The sequence below is a fragment of the Sebastes fasciatus genome, chromosome 1, assembly GCF_043250625.1.
Source record: "Sebastes fasciatus isolate fSebFas1 chromosome 1, fSebFas1.pri, whole genome shotgun sequence".
In the NCBI taxonomy this organism is placed as follows: Eukaryota; Metazoa; Chordata; class Actinopteri; order Perciformes; family Sebastidae; genus Sebastes; species Sebastes fasciatus.
In genome coordinates this window covers 26,900,482-26,916,280 of record NC_133795.1, presented here as the reverse complement: position 1 = coordinate 26,916,280, position 15,799 = coordinate 26,900,482, and the positions used below count along the sequence as shown (strand labels likewise).

At 41.3% G+C, this 15,799-nt stretch overlaps 2 protein-coding genes across 10 annotated transcripts in view; one reads left to right on the top strand and one right to left on the bottom strand.

Annotated features, from left to right (window-relative positions):
* Nucleotides 1–761: 761 nt before the first annotated feature.
* Nucleotides 762–4,945, bottom strand: csrp1b (cysteine and glycine-rich protein 1b). The gene is made up of 6 exons (XM_074640537.1): nt 4,788–4,945; nt 3,723–3,832; nt 3,088–3,256; nt 2,643–2,772; nt 2,420–2,513; nt 762–1,447 (listed from the first exon to the last, which is right to left on the bottom strand). Exons 2-6 carry the CDS (start codon nt 3,829–3,831, stop codon nt 1,371–1,373), a joined length of 579 nt encoding a protein of 192 aa, XP_074496638.1. The 5' UTR covers nt 3,832; nt 4,788–4,945; the 3' UTR covers nt 762–1,370.
* Nucleotides 4,946–8,796: 3,851 nt separating this feature from the next.
* The window catches only part of nav1b (neuron navigator 1b), a 90,169-nt gene continuing 83,166 nt past the window's right edge, over nt 8,797–15,799 (top strand). For 2 of the 9 annotated variants that reach the window (XM_074640430.1, XM_074640383.1), the window contains exon 1: nt 11,835–12,351. The gene's annotated coding sequence lies outside the window, so the exon portion shown is untranslated. Of the gene's footprint in view, nt 9,332–11,834; nt 12,352–15,799 lie in introns of those variants that run through there. The other 7 variants (XM_074640439.1, XM_074640412.1, XM_074640448.1 and 4 more) reach the window with 5 other exon arrangements.

Genomic DNA, 15,799 nt, shown 5'->3' with positions numbered 1-15,799 from the left:
GAGTGGACAAATGCTGTTTGGGGGAGCAGTTTAGTGAATGAACAGTTCAGTTCGGATAATAAGATACTCTGAAAAAAGAACACATCACAAAACAAAATGTATTGATATAAAATGACAAAAAAAATACCATCAAAGTGATGCAGATTCAATTTGTATCATTGTAAATTATATAAATATGCTTTTTTGCTTTATTTTTCAAGTGAACAAGACTTTATGGAAATCTATTAATCATTTCACCTGACCTCTTACTGTGAGATCAGGTCTCTCTACTGCCCTCTGGTGGGTGAAGGGCTGAAGGGAATTTAACTACATGTCCATGGTATTTTCATACTTACAGGACATTTAGATCAAATGCGTATCAATTTTTAAAGGTCTAGAGGGTTTAGAAGTAAAACACATTTTTGTTCCACTTATTATGTATCTAAACACTTGAAAACCATTGAACAGATCTCAGTGTAATGCTGTGGATTTCAGACCTATAGTGTTGCTGTCGTTGTGACTCACACAAACAAACAGCTGGCCAGCTCTCTGGTCAATGTGCCAACTCCTCGGTGCAGGCAGAGACGGGGCTGAGCACTGCGACTCCGTTGTTCGCCACAACAGCTGGCATCCCGCTCTGTTTGATGTTGATTAGAACGAATAACAATCACACCCAATAAACCAAAAGATGATTTCATCAGACACAAACCGTAAAAAGAACAATGACAAGTGTGTACAGGATGCCAAACATTGCATCACAGGGAATAAAAAAAATTCCAGTGTTATTTATTTTATTTTTTTTGCCTGATATTTATTTTGTGTCTCAGCAATGAAGCACATCATAAGACAATATGTACACCATTTGACATGTAAGGCAGAAATGAAAGCTTTATCTTGAGTGTAACTGAAGCATCATGTGAGCCTGCTGTCAGTCTTGAAACACGTTGATCTTGTGTTGTTCTCGCTCAGACGCCGACTGATTCAGATGTTAATCAAACTCAACATTTGTTGTTATCACAGTGGAAGTGTCTCTTTAGTATTGCAACCAGTTTAACTTGTTTCCTGTTAACCACTCAGTTTAAACACACACAATGTGAACATCCTAACAGAGTTAGACATTAGTGTGTTTTTAAATATTTAGCATGGTGTCTTGTTTTATAAGCAGTCAAAAACTAGCACATCATATTCCAGATTCAAAAATGCAACACAGAGCAAAATCTACTTGGTGAACTCGTACAAAAAGCGGTGAGTTGTGCGCTTCTTTCATTCCTCTTTGCCTTTTTAGCTGGAGTGAACGGGCAGAGTAAAATAAGCTGGATATTGACTGAAGCATCCTGGAAGCGATGATATCAGAGCGATGTCGGTCCCAAGGTGGGCCGAGGCTTCAGGCTCTACTGGGAGTGAGCCAGAGCTCCTGCACCCTGACCAAAGCCGAACCCCTTGGGACCGAAGTTCTTTGCGTAGCAACCTGTGAATGAAATTACAACGACTGAGAAACACGGTGCATCAAACACTGGCAGACAGACTAATGGTTTATTAAACCTCAATTTGCAGAGTCACAGAATCAGAACTAGAGTTTTGAAGTTGTCGGCTGGTTTATTTATACATGAAGTCATGATCAATTATCAATAAAAATATACTAAATGGTAAAAGGTCAGAGGGGCTGCTGACCTGTTGGGCCTTTGTCTGAAGTCATTTAGAGCAACTGCTTCTGCGCTGCAGGTTGAAGTTCAACCAGATGTGACCGGTGGAGGTTTAACTCGACCAGTGATATTTGAAGTATGTGTCATACAATTATACTGCCTATCATGAAACAACTGCATGTACTCTGATGCAGTAGTGATTCATTCATGTAATAATTTTCCCATTTTGCACTTTTTTTTGACCGACCAACAGTCCAAAACCCAAAGATGTTCGATTTATTGTCACACAAGACAAATCCTCATATTTTAAAGGAACAGTGTGTTTCGGGAATCTTTTAGCAGAAATGGAATATTATATTCATAACTCTGTTTTCATTAGTGTATAATCACCTGAAACTAAGAGTCGTTGTGTTTTTGTTAGCTTAGAATGAGCCCTTCATATCTACATAGGAGCGGGTCCTCTTCAGCTTGAGCCGCAGAGTGCAAAACCGTGGTACCCCCAGCCGCCGTCTGACTTCCATTGCTCCTAATGTAGTGTTATTATTCTAAGGATGGCCTCTGAGCGAGGCGAACTGCGTTAACACGGTTTTGCACTCGACAGCTCACGTTACGTCAGTCTTGGAAAGGGAGGAGTGAGCGGAAGAGCAATCACTTGGTTGCAATCTGCAACCGCACCACTAGATGCCGCCAAATCCTTCACACTGTACCTCTTTAAATATGGACCAAGAGAGAATGTTTGACATTTATGCTGGAAAAATAGATAATTGATCATTTTCTGCCTGTTCATGCACACAGACCTTTACAGAAGATCTCCCCGTCTCTATCAGCGACGGTCGTGGACTCGAGTCCTTTGCCACACATGGCACAGCGAAAGCAGCTTTTATGCCAGGACTGATGAGAGAGCAGAGAGTTGGTTCAAGCCCATACATATACTGTACAGTACAGAGAACTGACAAATCATCCACTTTTCTTCTTAATTTAAAGTACATTTAAACTGAGATAACGGTAGATCTTTCTTACGTTGCCTCCTCCGACAACCTTCTCGGCTGCGTACACCGTCTTCCCACAGCGAGGGCACACATCTGAGCCTCCTGGTTTCTGGGCAAACTTTGAGGCATTGGGGTTGTTTGTAGGGCGATGAGGAGCTTGTCTGTCAAGAGAAACCAGAGCTTTAAAGAAGGTAGTAAGGGAGGAAACTGAACAGCTGGATGAAATCTTTGAAACGTTGCTTCAGAAGAGCTGCTAACACAGATATGTGGATTCTTTTTTGTTTTTCCTCCCTCTGTTGCAACTCTTGATTTAGCATGTGTGGATGTGGTTTTGTTTAATCACCCTTTTCTGTTCCAAAAAGTTAAACTCAAACATTATATGACATATACTTTGTCATGTAATCTGGATGTACAGTTTATAGCTTTATACTGATCTCAATAGTTAAAATAAGAGCAGGAAGTGCTGTTTTGCTCACTCTTCAGGCTTGATCCCCAGTCCCTCTCCGGTGTCCATACTCAGAGTGCCGGCTCCTCCTCCGAAGCCGTAGCCTTTTGGCCCGTATTTCTTGCCATAGCACGATTTGCAGTAGATCTCATCCACATGGACGGCCACTGTTGTGCTGTCTAAGTTCTTCTTACAGACCACTTACAACAAAGAAAAATGGGGAAAAACAAACAAATTAGACGTGCAAATCCATTTAGTTTTTCTTTACTCTCACAAACATCTACAAGAAACGAAACTCTCAAAAACACATTTTTTTCCACAGCTGTTTAGCCATGACATCACCACAAACTATGCGTGACATTTTAAAGAAGAAACCCACTATGTGCTTAGCTGGCTCAGATGAATACTTGTCTGTGCTGGAGGGGGAGTGTGCATGTACCTTCCTCTGCCATATAAGGAAGACCAAGCCTTTTGTCCTGCTTTCACTGGTTCCAAATAAGGGCCGAGACGTCTGAGTGAAAACCTGCAGATGCTCACTTTCCTACTCTGGTGCCAAATACTCTGCATTCCATCCTGGCACTTCTTGTGATTTCCGAGTCGTTTTACGCACTGGAGGTCAATAGATGACGAATAAAGCACAGATTACCTGAGAACTTTAATACTTACTGCACAGAAAACAGGATTTATGCCAGCTCTTCCCCTCGCACTGCACTTCCTCAGCGAAGTAGACGGTTTTCTGGCAGCAGCCGCACTTGTTTCCTCCTCCGAAAGGCATTCTGTAATCATGAAGGGAGAGACGGTTGTGTACATTATCATTCACTGTGTATATAACGTCTCTCTTCTTCATCAGTGTTGCTCAGCAGACGGAGGCCATCTGCAACACTTGAGGCTACGTGCAACAATACCTATAAAAGGAGAGGCACCAGTTTGCTCTGCTCTTTCTTTCCCTCATCTTGTCTGATTGTAAAATGCAAAGTATACCTGCTGGCGTGGCTCAGTTAGCACCAAACCACCTCCTAAAAGATAAAAATAACCTCAGAATACACTCCGTATTAACACTACACCAGTGTAGTGTGAGTTTCCAATATTAAATGTCTTTTTATGGCGATGACCTCATGTAATGAGGGTCGTCATCCACACAGAATGTCAGCAATCTACTAGATCGCTCTGGATAAACAGGAAATTCCCTGCATTTTATTTTGTAATCACGCATGTTTAACAGTCGTGACCTCAGACAACCCAACAAGCTACAATGCAGATGGTCTGAGTAGTTACTCAAACAGAATTTCAGCTTTTAGTTTCCAAGTGTGACTATAAAACACCATAAGCAAGCTGTTTTTGTTGCAGTGGCAGTGGCGCCTTTTTCAAGGTGGTTTCTTATCTGGTTTCCTACTGATGCTGAGGAAACACGTTTAAAGCATAAACCCATTCTATCCAAGACAATAAGAGGAAATGTCCAACTTTAAAGTTAGGCCTCTTAATTTAATACAAACTAGCAACACTTTATAGTTATTTGATTCAAAGTAACTCTGTCTCTACATCTCAAATCTAACATTTTTAAATTCAATTTGCTTTGATTTTGATTTTTACTAAGATCAAATTGATTTTGACCGATTTGATCTTAGTAAAAATCTTACAAACAACTTGTCACTCTACTATTAAATCCTACGGTTTAAGTGTTGAGATATTTAACTATGTTTTCTGTATCCTTAACAACTTAAACAAACCTACCTGTAGTGAGGTGAAAGGCTGGTCCTCTCTGTGGTTGTTCAGTGGTGTTAAGAGATGGCTGAGTTGAGGAGAGACACTGGTCTGATGAAGGGAGGCAGAGGGAGGCTGAAGGGAGGGAGGAGCACTCTGGACACAGAGAGAGAGAGAGAGAGAGAGAGAGATGTAGGGAGGGAAAGGAGGAGAAAGATAGTGAGAGTAATAATTGATGGGAACACAGTGAGAGGGTGGGAGACTGAAAGACAGATATCCGCCAGCTCCATGTATGAGAAACTGTCTATCTTGGTGAAATCACCGAACCTCCTGCCAGAAAACAGTCAGAGTTAATTTCGTTAGAAGCAACAGATGGATGTTAACTTTTCTATAAAGGAGCCCACACTGTTGAGGTTCAAGGTAACTCTGCACGTTAGCGACCCCGAATGGAAAGAAGAGGGAACTGTTTTGAGGACTTCAATAAAAGTAATGTAGCAAAACATCAGTAAATATGAGTTTGATCAATTCAAATTTGAATGTTTCAAATAATTGTTTTTTTGCTTTTGAAAGCTCAGATCGTCACTGATGCATCGCCACACTCAGTATGTTTTTAGAAAAGGCAATACATTGTGTGGTGTGTATTTATAGGTGTTTAGGGAACTATTATTATGGACTTTATAACCACACACAGACAGATTTCTTTGTTGTATCGGCTCTCTAATATCACATCAGACATCATTAAGCACACTGAGTTTGAAATAACAATTAGGTTAAAGTGCCGAGTCTGAGCTTTAATTTGAGGCCGTCTACATACACATCGCATGAACCGTGTTGGTACTGTACACCTTTTAATACATAGTCCCCAAAATATATGGTGCATAGTTGCAAGTCAATATAAACGTAAAGCTTCTATAATGGGGCTGTGACTTTTAGATTTAAATCAAAATTTTCATTCAAACATGTTAAAATATTAAATATTTGAACTGTGATTGAACCTGTTCAAATTTAAAATGGACAGTCTATAAGTGCGACAGACTGTTTAGAAGTAGTTCTGCCTTGTGGTCCAGCAAAGGCTGTTCTTAAGATTACTCTATATGCGATGCGTTGGACCAAAACTTTACTGTTTTGGTTCAGTCTCACCAGTCTCATCAGGATCGTTTCCAGTTCAGCAGGAAGCTGTTATCTGTGAAAAAGCTCTAAAAACTCACCTGCCCAGTCTTGAACGGCAGATGGACACAGGTAGTGGCTATAGCTGTTGAACACAGTGAGACATTTAGCAGCTGAAGAGCCAGATATTTCCCTCAGGAGGTGGTGGAGACCAAAACAGAGCTGAGTGATGAGAGTGAGTATTGGACTTACATTCATTAGACGACCAGAAACGCGATTAAATGACAATGTTGCCCCATGTCTCCTCGATGTGTAAATAAGTTAGCTCTTGCTATCAAGCTCACCATAGCAATTTAAAAAGTGTCAATGTTGTGTTTAAACCAGTTTCTGCTGCCCCCAAGTGGCTAGAAATGCTTAATTTGCCAGCAGCAGGCACCCTGATGATGATGAACTGCCAGTTCAGTACTGCAGCCGTCTCCCCTTCTCGCTTATTTCATGGAATTTTCTTTCTTTTTTTCCATCTGTCTGGTATTTAGCAAGTGAAACACATGATCAGTGGGATTGAGGTCAGATGACTGATTCGCCAAGTCAAAAGCATTCCAGTGTTTGGCACCAAAAACCTCCCTGGTTGCTTTGTACGTTGGTTTGGTATCATTGTCCTGATGCATTGTCTTAAAATTGGGGGACTATGAAGAAGAAAAAGGGCTGCAGGTCCCACACTGCTCACCAAATATGGATGTGAACAACCTCAAACACCCTTAAAGTTGAAAGGCTGCACTGGAATCAAATAGAGTAACTCAATGTGAGAATACAGAAACATGAAGTACCGTGTTTTGTTAAGCTGATAGGCAATCAGCCTTCTTATTTCGTGATAACTGTATTTGTTTGCGATTCTTGCTCTTAACCACATCTGACATTTCCTCATGTCAGCTCCTGCAGTGGGTTTGTCTGTAGGGTAATACATCTATGTTGTCATGAAATACTCAGTGGCTTTGTGTGTTGGACCCATTTAATAAAATAGAAAGCATGATGAGCAGCAGGGATATCTAAAGCGGACGTCCTATAAATCTGTCCGATATATGAATTAATGCCCTACAAGGTGTTTCTGCTGAGTGCATGGGATGTCCCCTCTCGCTCAGTGGATTACTCACCGTCTCCAGAGACCTTCTTGATGAGTTTAAGTGAGCCGTGTGACTCAGAGGGGCAGTAGGTCAATTGGACATTTCTCTCTCTAGTAATGTTAACTTGACACATATATTCTATATCTCAGCTAAAGGGAATCATCATTTGTATACTTGAAAATTAGCAGTATGTTTTCTTCGGTCATATAATGTACTGTACCATATCATAACTTGGCCTAACCATGCATCTTATGTGACATTTTTGCATGCACATCTCTGGATTATAAGGTGAAATCTTTATTTATGTTTTATTTTCTGAACAGATTACAGAGTAATATCTGTGATGCTTAGTGCAACATTAAGCATATTTATAAGGAAAGACCATAGACTGTATTCTGTATAAGAAGTGGACGTAGTCACCGTAACAGCACCCATTGGTTTGTGGACTGCCGTTTTGAAAACCTAGAGTTCGGCATTTTATCCGTTGCTATCTTGGTTTTTGCAACCAGAAGTGACACGAGAGGGTGGAGCTACGTACAAACGAACTCTGAATAAGATATTTTACGACCAAAATGTTAAAATGAACGTTCATGAACTGAAAACACGCTACGAAAGGGTGAAAGCTGTAAGACGAAAACACGGACAACTCCCAGACCGTGGTAGTGACCTGTCAATCACAAGGTAGCCACGCCCTAAAGCATCCCCTGCTTTATGGTCTATTTGACTCTAAATGGGACCATAATTTACTAAATGAACATCATGCTGTATTGAAGAAGACTTGAAACTAGTGATTGAGACCATAAACTCATGTTTACAATGTTTACTGAAGTAATAAATCAAATGAGAAGTAGGCTCATTTTCTCATAGACTTCTATACAATCAGACTTCTTTTTGCAACCAGAGGCTATTGGCTAATAGCTGCTGGCTATTAGAATAAATGCAAGTTTAAGGCACTTCTGCATTGGCTTCACTTTTCAGACCCGGAGGTTGCCCACTGGCTGTTGATGTTTGGTACAAACCTAAATTAGGAACATATTTTCTTGTGAGTGCACAGTTGCACTCAAGTACATTACCATCATCTATTAACAGGTTTAATTGTCTGCCTGAGGGGGAAAAGGTTTTGTGTGTTGTATATGATTTAGGAGAGGTTGATGACAAAGTCCATTTTGTGCCTTTATTTCTCTTTATATGATGAAATATCTCATCTCTCATTGTATTTGCAGAGTGCGTATACAAAGTTATTTGATTTTTAAAATGTAAGAAGTTACATTCTTTTTTGAGAAATGATCTCAACCTGTTTTCAACTTCGTGTCGGGATTTTTCAAAAGATCCAAAATGGTTTCATCAACAATAAAGGAACACCTAATCCTTCAGAAAAATAAAAAATCACCAACTTTGCAGATGCACATTTTCACTGGACAGCAAATTAAAGTAATTTCACCACTGCAACACTGTTTTGGATGTTTTATAAGGGCATGTGGACTTGTGCATGACTTAATAACAACTACATGGAGAGCATTGTTGGCATTTTACTGGTGATCTTGTCCACTGTGACATTCATAGTGCACGTAGGGGGTTCACTGTCTCCCACACTTTATTAGAGCACATCACACATGTGACCTTTACATGATGAGAGCTGGCTGGATGGTCAGTGTAACCATGAAGCCATCCTGCTGTTTCCTGGAGCATTTATTCCTTATTTTGCTTCGTCATTCAGCAACAACATGGATGTTGGCGCTTCCAGCTCGGCTCAGATATCTCCCTATACAGAAGAGGAGGATCAGGAAAGGTGAAACTGATAAGGAGACTCAGGGTCGATACAAGGAGGGAAGTAAGAGCCAGAAGAGAGTAATGCTGCTGCTTGGTCTGCCCTCTTCCTCCCTCTCTCCGAGCCCTCTAGGCTCTTCACCATCATACGAAGAGACAATGATGAACTCAAGAAGCCTATTTATAGCCTGCGATTGGCCAACACTAGCCCTCTGTTTTCTGCTCTGTGGACATCCGCCTTGGCTTGTTGTGTAGTGTGTGCACATGTGATTACGCTCATGACAGAGAGGGAGAGGAGAGGAAGAGGGGAGTAGAGTGACAGAGACTCAATGGATTTAATCCAGAGGAAGAGGAGAGGATAAGAGGCTGGGCTGTGATCCATCCATCAGTGTACGGAGGAGTGCTGAGGGCTTATTGGAGTCTCATAGAGGAATTCAGCACAGTCTCTTTTTTTTTTTTTTTGCATTTTGACCTGACTTGAAGCCAGGGCTCCTCCCCTGGTAATGGTCTCCCCTTCTGGCAGCGTTTCTACACACAAGCTTTGCCAAGTTGTCAGGTGAGGAGGAAGAGCTGGAGGAGGTGAGTTGACTCCACGCTGACAATGTGTTTTGAATATCAGCTTAGCCGTCACCGTGTTGGTGTGTTTGGCTTTCTGCATGGCTGTGTTTAGTGTTAAATCCACTGCGGCTGACGGTCCCCGCTTTGGCTCATGTTGTATGTATTTTATATTTGCCAGAATAATCTCATGGAGCCTCATTTTGCAGTTTCCAAGTGCATGTTTTTACATGTGTGTTTTAACTTTACTGTAGAGCTGAAATGATTAGTTCATTAATGCATTGATAGGAGATCAATTAGCAACTATTTTGATCATCTAATGATCATAAGAAGTCATTTTTTTAAGCAAAAATGCCCCAAAAATGCACAAGTTCCAGCTTTCAATGTTAATATTTGCTGTTTTTCTTGGTCTTCTATGATATGTAACCACATATCTTTGGATTTTGTTTGACAAAACCAGACATTTAAATTGGGCACTTTTACGGACCAATTGATTAATTGAGAAAAATCTGCAATAAAAAAAATAATCATTAGTTGCAGCTAGGGCTGTCACAATATCAGATTTTCACTACATGATTATTGTGGCCAAAAAAAATCCCAATAATGATATTATCGTGATATGATATATATATATATATATATATATCAAATTAAAAAGAAAACATGCTATCAGTCAAAATCATCTTGTTTATTGGGCTTTTTGTCTCTTTTTTTGGCAAATGAATTACACTCAAAATACAATTGTAGGGAGTTGGAGACAGTCTGTAACCATAACTGTATATATAAAATGATTTTATGAGGTGCTGGATTATTTATATGATATTATCATGTGTGTTATTAACAGGATATCAATATTTAATTTATTAAATATCACGGTTATCGTCAATACCGGTATATCGCGACACCCCTATTTGCAGCCCTACTTTGCTGCCTTATTATTTGAATATTGTATTATGTGGTCAACAGTGACATAAATCCCTCTCATTAAACTAAATGCCCTTTTCTCCACAGTGTTCAGGGACGCCAGTAATCAAGTCATTAATCCGCCTAAATTTAACTTTTTAGCAAAAAAGCTCTTGTTCTTTCTGGAGTCCAAGCCTGTATGAGAAAACAAAAGCAAGCTGCTCAAACACAAGATGCCAACAAATGTTTTCACTTATTGTCATTTAGATGGATTAAGATATGAAAATATAACCCTTTAATTCATCCAATAAACATCACTGGATGCATTTCAGGGGGTGGAGGGTATTAGATAATTGTGTTCAGGGTATAGAGGGAGCTCTCCGTCTGATTCAACAAGCAGCAGTTTCACCGAGTGTAATGTGCTGACTCCTGCTCTGCAGCACGCACCGTGGCCATGATGAGAGGTGAAGAGATGCAGTTTCATAAATTAGTCAGTAGAGGTCACATATGGGCAGAGATTATGCTGAGTGATGTTGAGACACACCCTGATTTTTGATCTCTTTCTGCATGTCTCTTCTTGGCTTGCACCTCTTACTGAAAGCCGCGCTGCTGCTGCTGCTGCTGCTGCTGCTGCTGCTGCTGCTGACACTATAAAGGTGACAAGGTTTATTAAGTGAAGCAGAACGCGCAGAACGCACTGGAGTGTGAAGTGCATAGTTAATAAGTTGTGAGAGCAGGGCGAAGGATGAAGGACTTTGCTATCAGTTCAACTCACTCAGGCTGTTTGTACCTGCCTGTGAAGCCACTGATTCTTTATCTTGGCACCTTTTAATTAAGATGTGATTATGTTCAGCCCTGTGTGGGAGATGTAACAATGTAGATAGCAATTTGTATCGCTCAAGGTCAGACAGCATAATGTGTGTGTATGTGCAGATTAATTACACGTTTCTGAGTATTTCTGTGTCCAGCCAGTGCACATCTTTGACTGTAATCCTCACTTATCTCCTGTCTGTGACTCAACACAGAGGATGTAGAGCTCTAATATCCAAACTGCCGCTAGTCTATAATCTCTCCGCATGAACTTTAGTCATCCTGCTGCAGAGCGATTTAACTTCAAGGAGAGGCAATTTGCCCAAATGTGCAAGTGGGGAATATAACATAACCCACTGTCACACCACCCGCCGCCTCGTAGCTATCTTCGCACCAGTGTGCATGTTGTTTCATTGCCTTCGGCGCACGCTAAATTTGGTCATGTTCCACCACATGTCCTTGGCCTGCAACATATTCTGCCTTGTAAGTTGATTTGTGTGAGTCACTTTGCGATGTTTGGCCTCGCAAAACACAGGGGGGTTGTCTTAGTCACAGTTTGTGATTCCCCCACCTCACAGATTATGTGAGGAAAAAGTGTGTGTGAGCCCATGCTGTCACCACATCATCGCTGCTGTCATTCCCTTTCTTTCCTGAGCTGACACCTCTTGAGTCGGCTTCCTTTGGCCCAGATTTCCCACTGAGGGAGCCTGTAGGCGGCCAGCTACAAACATGCAGTGACAATTCAAATCAAGTCTAGTTCACTGGCTCTGGCTGTGACTCAGGACACTGAGCGCCAGGCGGAAAAGATGCAACCCGCCAAGCCGAACTATGACAGCTAGAAGGAGAGAGAGAGAGAGCGAGACAAGACAGTTCAGACTAATGGGCAGTTTTCTGAGTGTTTCACCAGGTACATGTCCCAGTTTTAGCTCAGCACTTTTGTTCACAGAGACTTGTCACTGGAGCAGCGCCAGGTCCATTTGCAAGGCAGAGAGAGCGCCTGCTGGCTAAGTAGTCTGATGCACGGGCACCAACCACAGCAGAGGATCTGTCTAGAGTATTGTTATGCAAGCAGGAAGAGGAGCAGCCCCACTTTGATCCAGGCATCGGACGGAGGCTGGGATGCTTCGGTCCTCGACGCTGCTTGAGCTGGAGGCTGCTGGTCGCCTTCCCATCTGGGAATTAGCATATCGGACAGTGCAGTGCACTGTTACTAGCACAGGGCTCTGTGCACAGTGAGATCATGAGAGGGAAGGACTGATGGACACCTGCTCATCACTCAGCTTCCCTTGCACTTGTTATCGCACCACTAAGTTTTGTCAACCTCATTTTAGGTAAGTTTGAATTCCTTGTTGAATACTATGGCTGAATAATCTAGTCAGTAACGACTAGGGCTGTCAATCTTATAAAATGTTTGCATGATTGTCCATAGTTAATCGTGATTAATCGCAAATTAATCGCATATTTTTTGTCTGTTCAAAATGTATCTTAAAGGGAGATTTGTCAAGTATTTAATACTCTTATTAACATGGGAGTGGGCAAATATGCTGCTTTATGCAAATGTATGTATATATTTATTATTGGAAAGCAATTAACAACACAAAACAATGACAACTATTGTCCAGAAACCCTTACAGGTACTGCACTTAGCACAACAAAAAAGCTCAAAAAATGGGCATGTCTGTAAAGGGGAGTCTCGTGGGTACCCATAGAACCCATTTTCATTCATATATCCTGAGGTCAGAGGTCAAGGGACCCCTTTGATTATGGCCATGCCGGTTTTTCCGCGCCAAAATTTAGCGTAAATTTGGAGCATTATTTAGCCTCCTTCCTGACAAGCTAGTATGCCATGGTTAGGTTTTCTAGATTCATATGAAGCCAGTATCTTCACTCTAGCTTTAAAACTGAGCCCGCTACAACCTAAAAATCGTAAGGTGATTTAATGCGTTAAAGAAATTTGTTTAAACAAATTTGCGTTAACGCGTTATTATCGCGTTAACTTTCACAGTCCTAATAACAATATATTATTCTAAAATATGACTAGTGAGAGGCATGCCAGCTGCACAGTTTGATTTTTAATTAAAGTGGATTTTAATCATTTTATTGATCTGAACTTTCCATTCCCTCTAATGACCTTGTTCAACACAGCTCAGTAGTACTACAAATTACATTACGCTGTAGTGTGTGAGCATGTGAGCTGTTGGCAGACCTTTAACAATATAGTATCCTGTGGTTGACTGAGATATTTCTGTCATGTGTGTGACTGCAGGCAGAGAGAGAAAGAGGCCAGACACAGTCAGGCTGCTGAACTAATTCCTGCAAAGACTTTGCGGTCCCGTGCCGGACTTTTATTGTCCTGCTGGGGACTGGGAGTCATGTGCCCAATAATTGTCTGGGATGCTGACTCATACCAGTGTGTGTGCTATAGGCTACCACTGCATCAGACTCTCACACTTCACACTCCTCATCTCCTTAGTTTACAGTGAGATACAGTAGAATGGGATCATTCATGCGTTGTTGTTTGATCAAAGAGTGAATCAACATGAGCTGTTCTTTCAGTGCCAGAAGCAATTTCTTTGAAATATGAGGCTTAAGGATGTCAATAATTAACCGTTAACCGACATTAAGCATTTTAACCATCGGTTAAATCGGTTAAAAGAAATGTTAATAATTAACTCAAAAGCTGAGCGGCTCGTCACTTTAAGGAGAAAAGCTGGTCCACCTTAAGAGGCAAAGCCGGAGTTGCAGGATACAGGAAGTCGGCTCCGGTCTCTCCGGCTCGCTTGAGCGGAGCGGAGTTGTAGTTTCGTAGCATTTATTCACCGGCATATAAACTGTACACACACTGCTACACTTACGTTCACAGCTATAACGCCACCAACAACCCCACACTCACCGCCAACACACACACACGGTCTGTCGGACACTCGCTAAAGTTACGCAGACTACGTGTGCGGCGCCGAGTACGAAGCCTCCCGCAATGCTAGAGCTGCTAACGTAGCACAAATACACACACTGTTTGTTGGCCAATCGATAAAGTTATGCCGGGCAGACACACAGCTGACAACCTGCTAAACTAAACTAAATGTGTGGTGGAGACTTTTACTGGGAAAGTGGCTGCATGTCCGCGACACTACACGCAGCATCGTAGCTGCTAAGTTAACGCTCCCAGACGGGTGAACTGTGGACTCCCGTCAACGAATATCTGTTGTGCTCCTGCAGCTGGAACGAGGCACAAATCTTGTCGGTTAACGGTTAATAATCGGTTAACGAGGGTCGGTTATCGGTTAAGAATTTTTATGAGGCCTAATGAGGCTTAATGATTTTTTTTTAGAGGTTTCTTTTAAAAACGTTAGGATAAGCACATTGGTAAACACACATATTGTATGATATATGAATTTATACATGCCTTGGGGTGGGTCATTTTTCTATACCATCTTCAATGCAATACCTGCTTCTGCTTCTGCTTCCCAAAAGAATACTTTTTTACCCTACTTTGGGTGAAATAAATGTGTTTCTTTCTTATTTAAAGCTGCTTACACTAATCAATATTTCTATATTATCAGTTGATCACATCACTAAATGTAATGTGTGTGCTCGTAGTGATGAACCCACAGAGAATTATCACCTGAATCTGTAGCTCCACTCAGCTCCGCAGAGTGTTTTTTAGCGTCATCGTTTTGGTTTTCCGGCCAGCAACTGTTTTAGTGCATTTTCACTAATCTCTTCGGTGTCGTTTTCAGACACAGCAGGTAGCGGTTTTCAGTGGAAAAGCTCTTAAAACCCACTGCCGCCCAGCACCAAATGACAGACAGAGAAGTTGGCGACTAGCTGGTGAACATGGTGAAACATTTAGCAATAAAGAGACCGATATATGCTTCACAGGTTGGTGGAAAGCAAATCAGAGCTAATACTAGTGTGATTATTGGATTTAATTTCATTGGGTGGCCAGAAACAAAACTAAATATAAATGCAAATAAATGCTAAAGTTGCTAAATGTCAGGAGCCAATATGTTTCCCATTACAACTTTATAAGGTGATAATATGTTTAAATATTGTTTACAGCTTGTTTCACTGCCCCCAAGTAGCCAAAAAATAACTACTGAAGCTTTACCAAAAGATGACCGAACACTCCAAGGGAACATGTTGTCTAAACACAAGCAGCTGCACAAGAAGCTCGCCAAAATAAAAGTCAAAATCAACAAAATTATGATTTAAATCAGAAATTGTCTGTTAAGCACTGTTTAAACTTTAAACAACACTAAAAGTCTACAGACATGCTCTGTGAGGACATAGTCAAACACAGCGGTGCCTAATTACAGGCGCTAAATGCTAACATCATCATGCGAACATCCTCACAATGAGAATGCTAATGTTTAGCACAGCTATTCCTCAACCACTGGTGGGCCGTGGAGGTACTGCCAAATGGTAGGATCAAATTAAAGTTTTTAGTTTTTGACAATCCTGCACCAGTAAAAGCTCCAAAGTGTGTGATGAGGAAATATGGCCGTGAACACATTAAACATGGATTCATAACGGCAGGCAGCGATGCTGAGCCGAAAGCACAGTGTGTTGAATGTGGTGAAATCCTGTTAAATGAGGCGCTAAAACCATAGAAGCTCCAGAGACACTTAAAACGCAAAGCACCTGGGATGTGTTGGGAAGCCAAATTAATAATTCCTAAGGAAAAGGGACGGGCTTCAGGCACGACAGAAACTCACACAACATTAACAACTCAGTCAACTCAGCCACTTTGAAAGTTAGCTTTATGCCTTGCTGCTC

Coding starts and splice junctions, on each gene's coding strand:
- csrp1b (XM_074640537.1), bottom strand. CDS start 3,831: ATGCCTTTCGGAGGAGGAAACAAGTGCGGCTGCTGCCAGAAAACCGTC. Junction 2,514..2,642: donor AGGTTGTCGGAGGAGGCAAC/GTAAGAAAGATC, acceptor CTCTCTCATCAG/TCCTGGCATAAAAGCTGCTT. Junction 1,448..2,419: donor CGGGGAGATCTTCTGTAAAG/GTCTGTGTGCAT, acceptor TTTCATTCACAG/GTTGCTACGCAAAGAACTTC.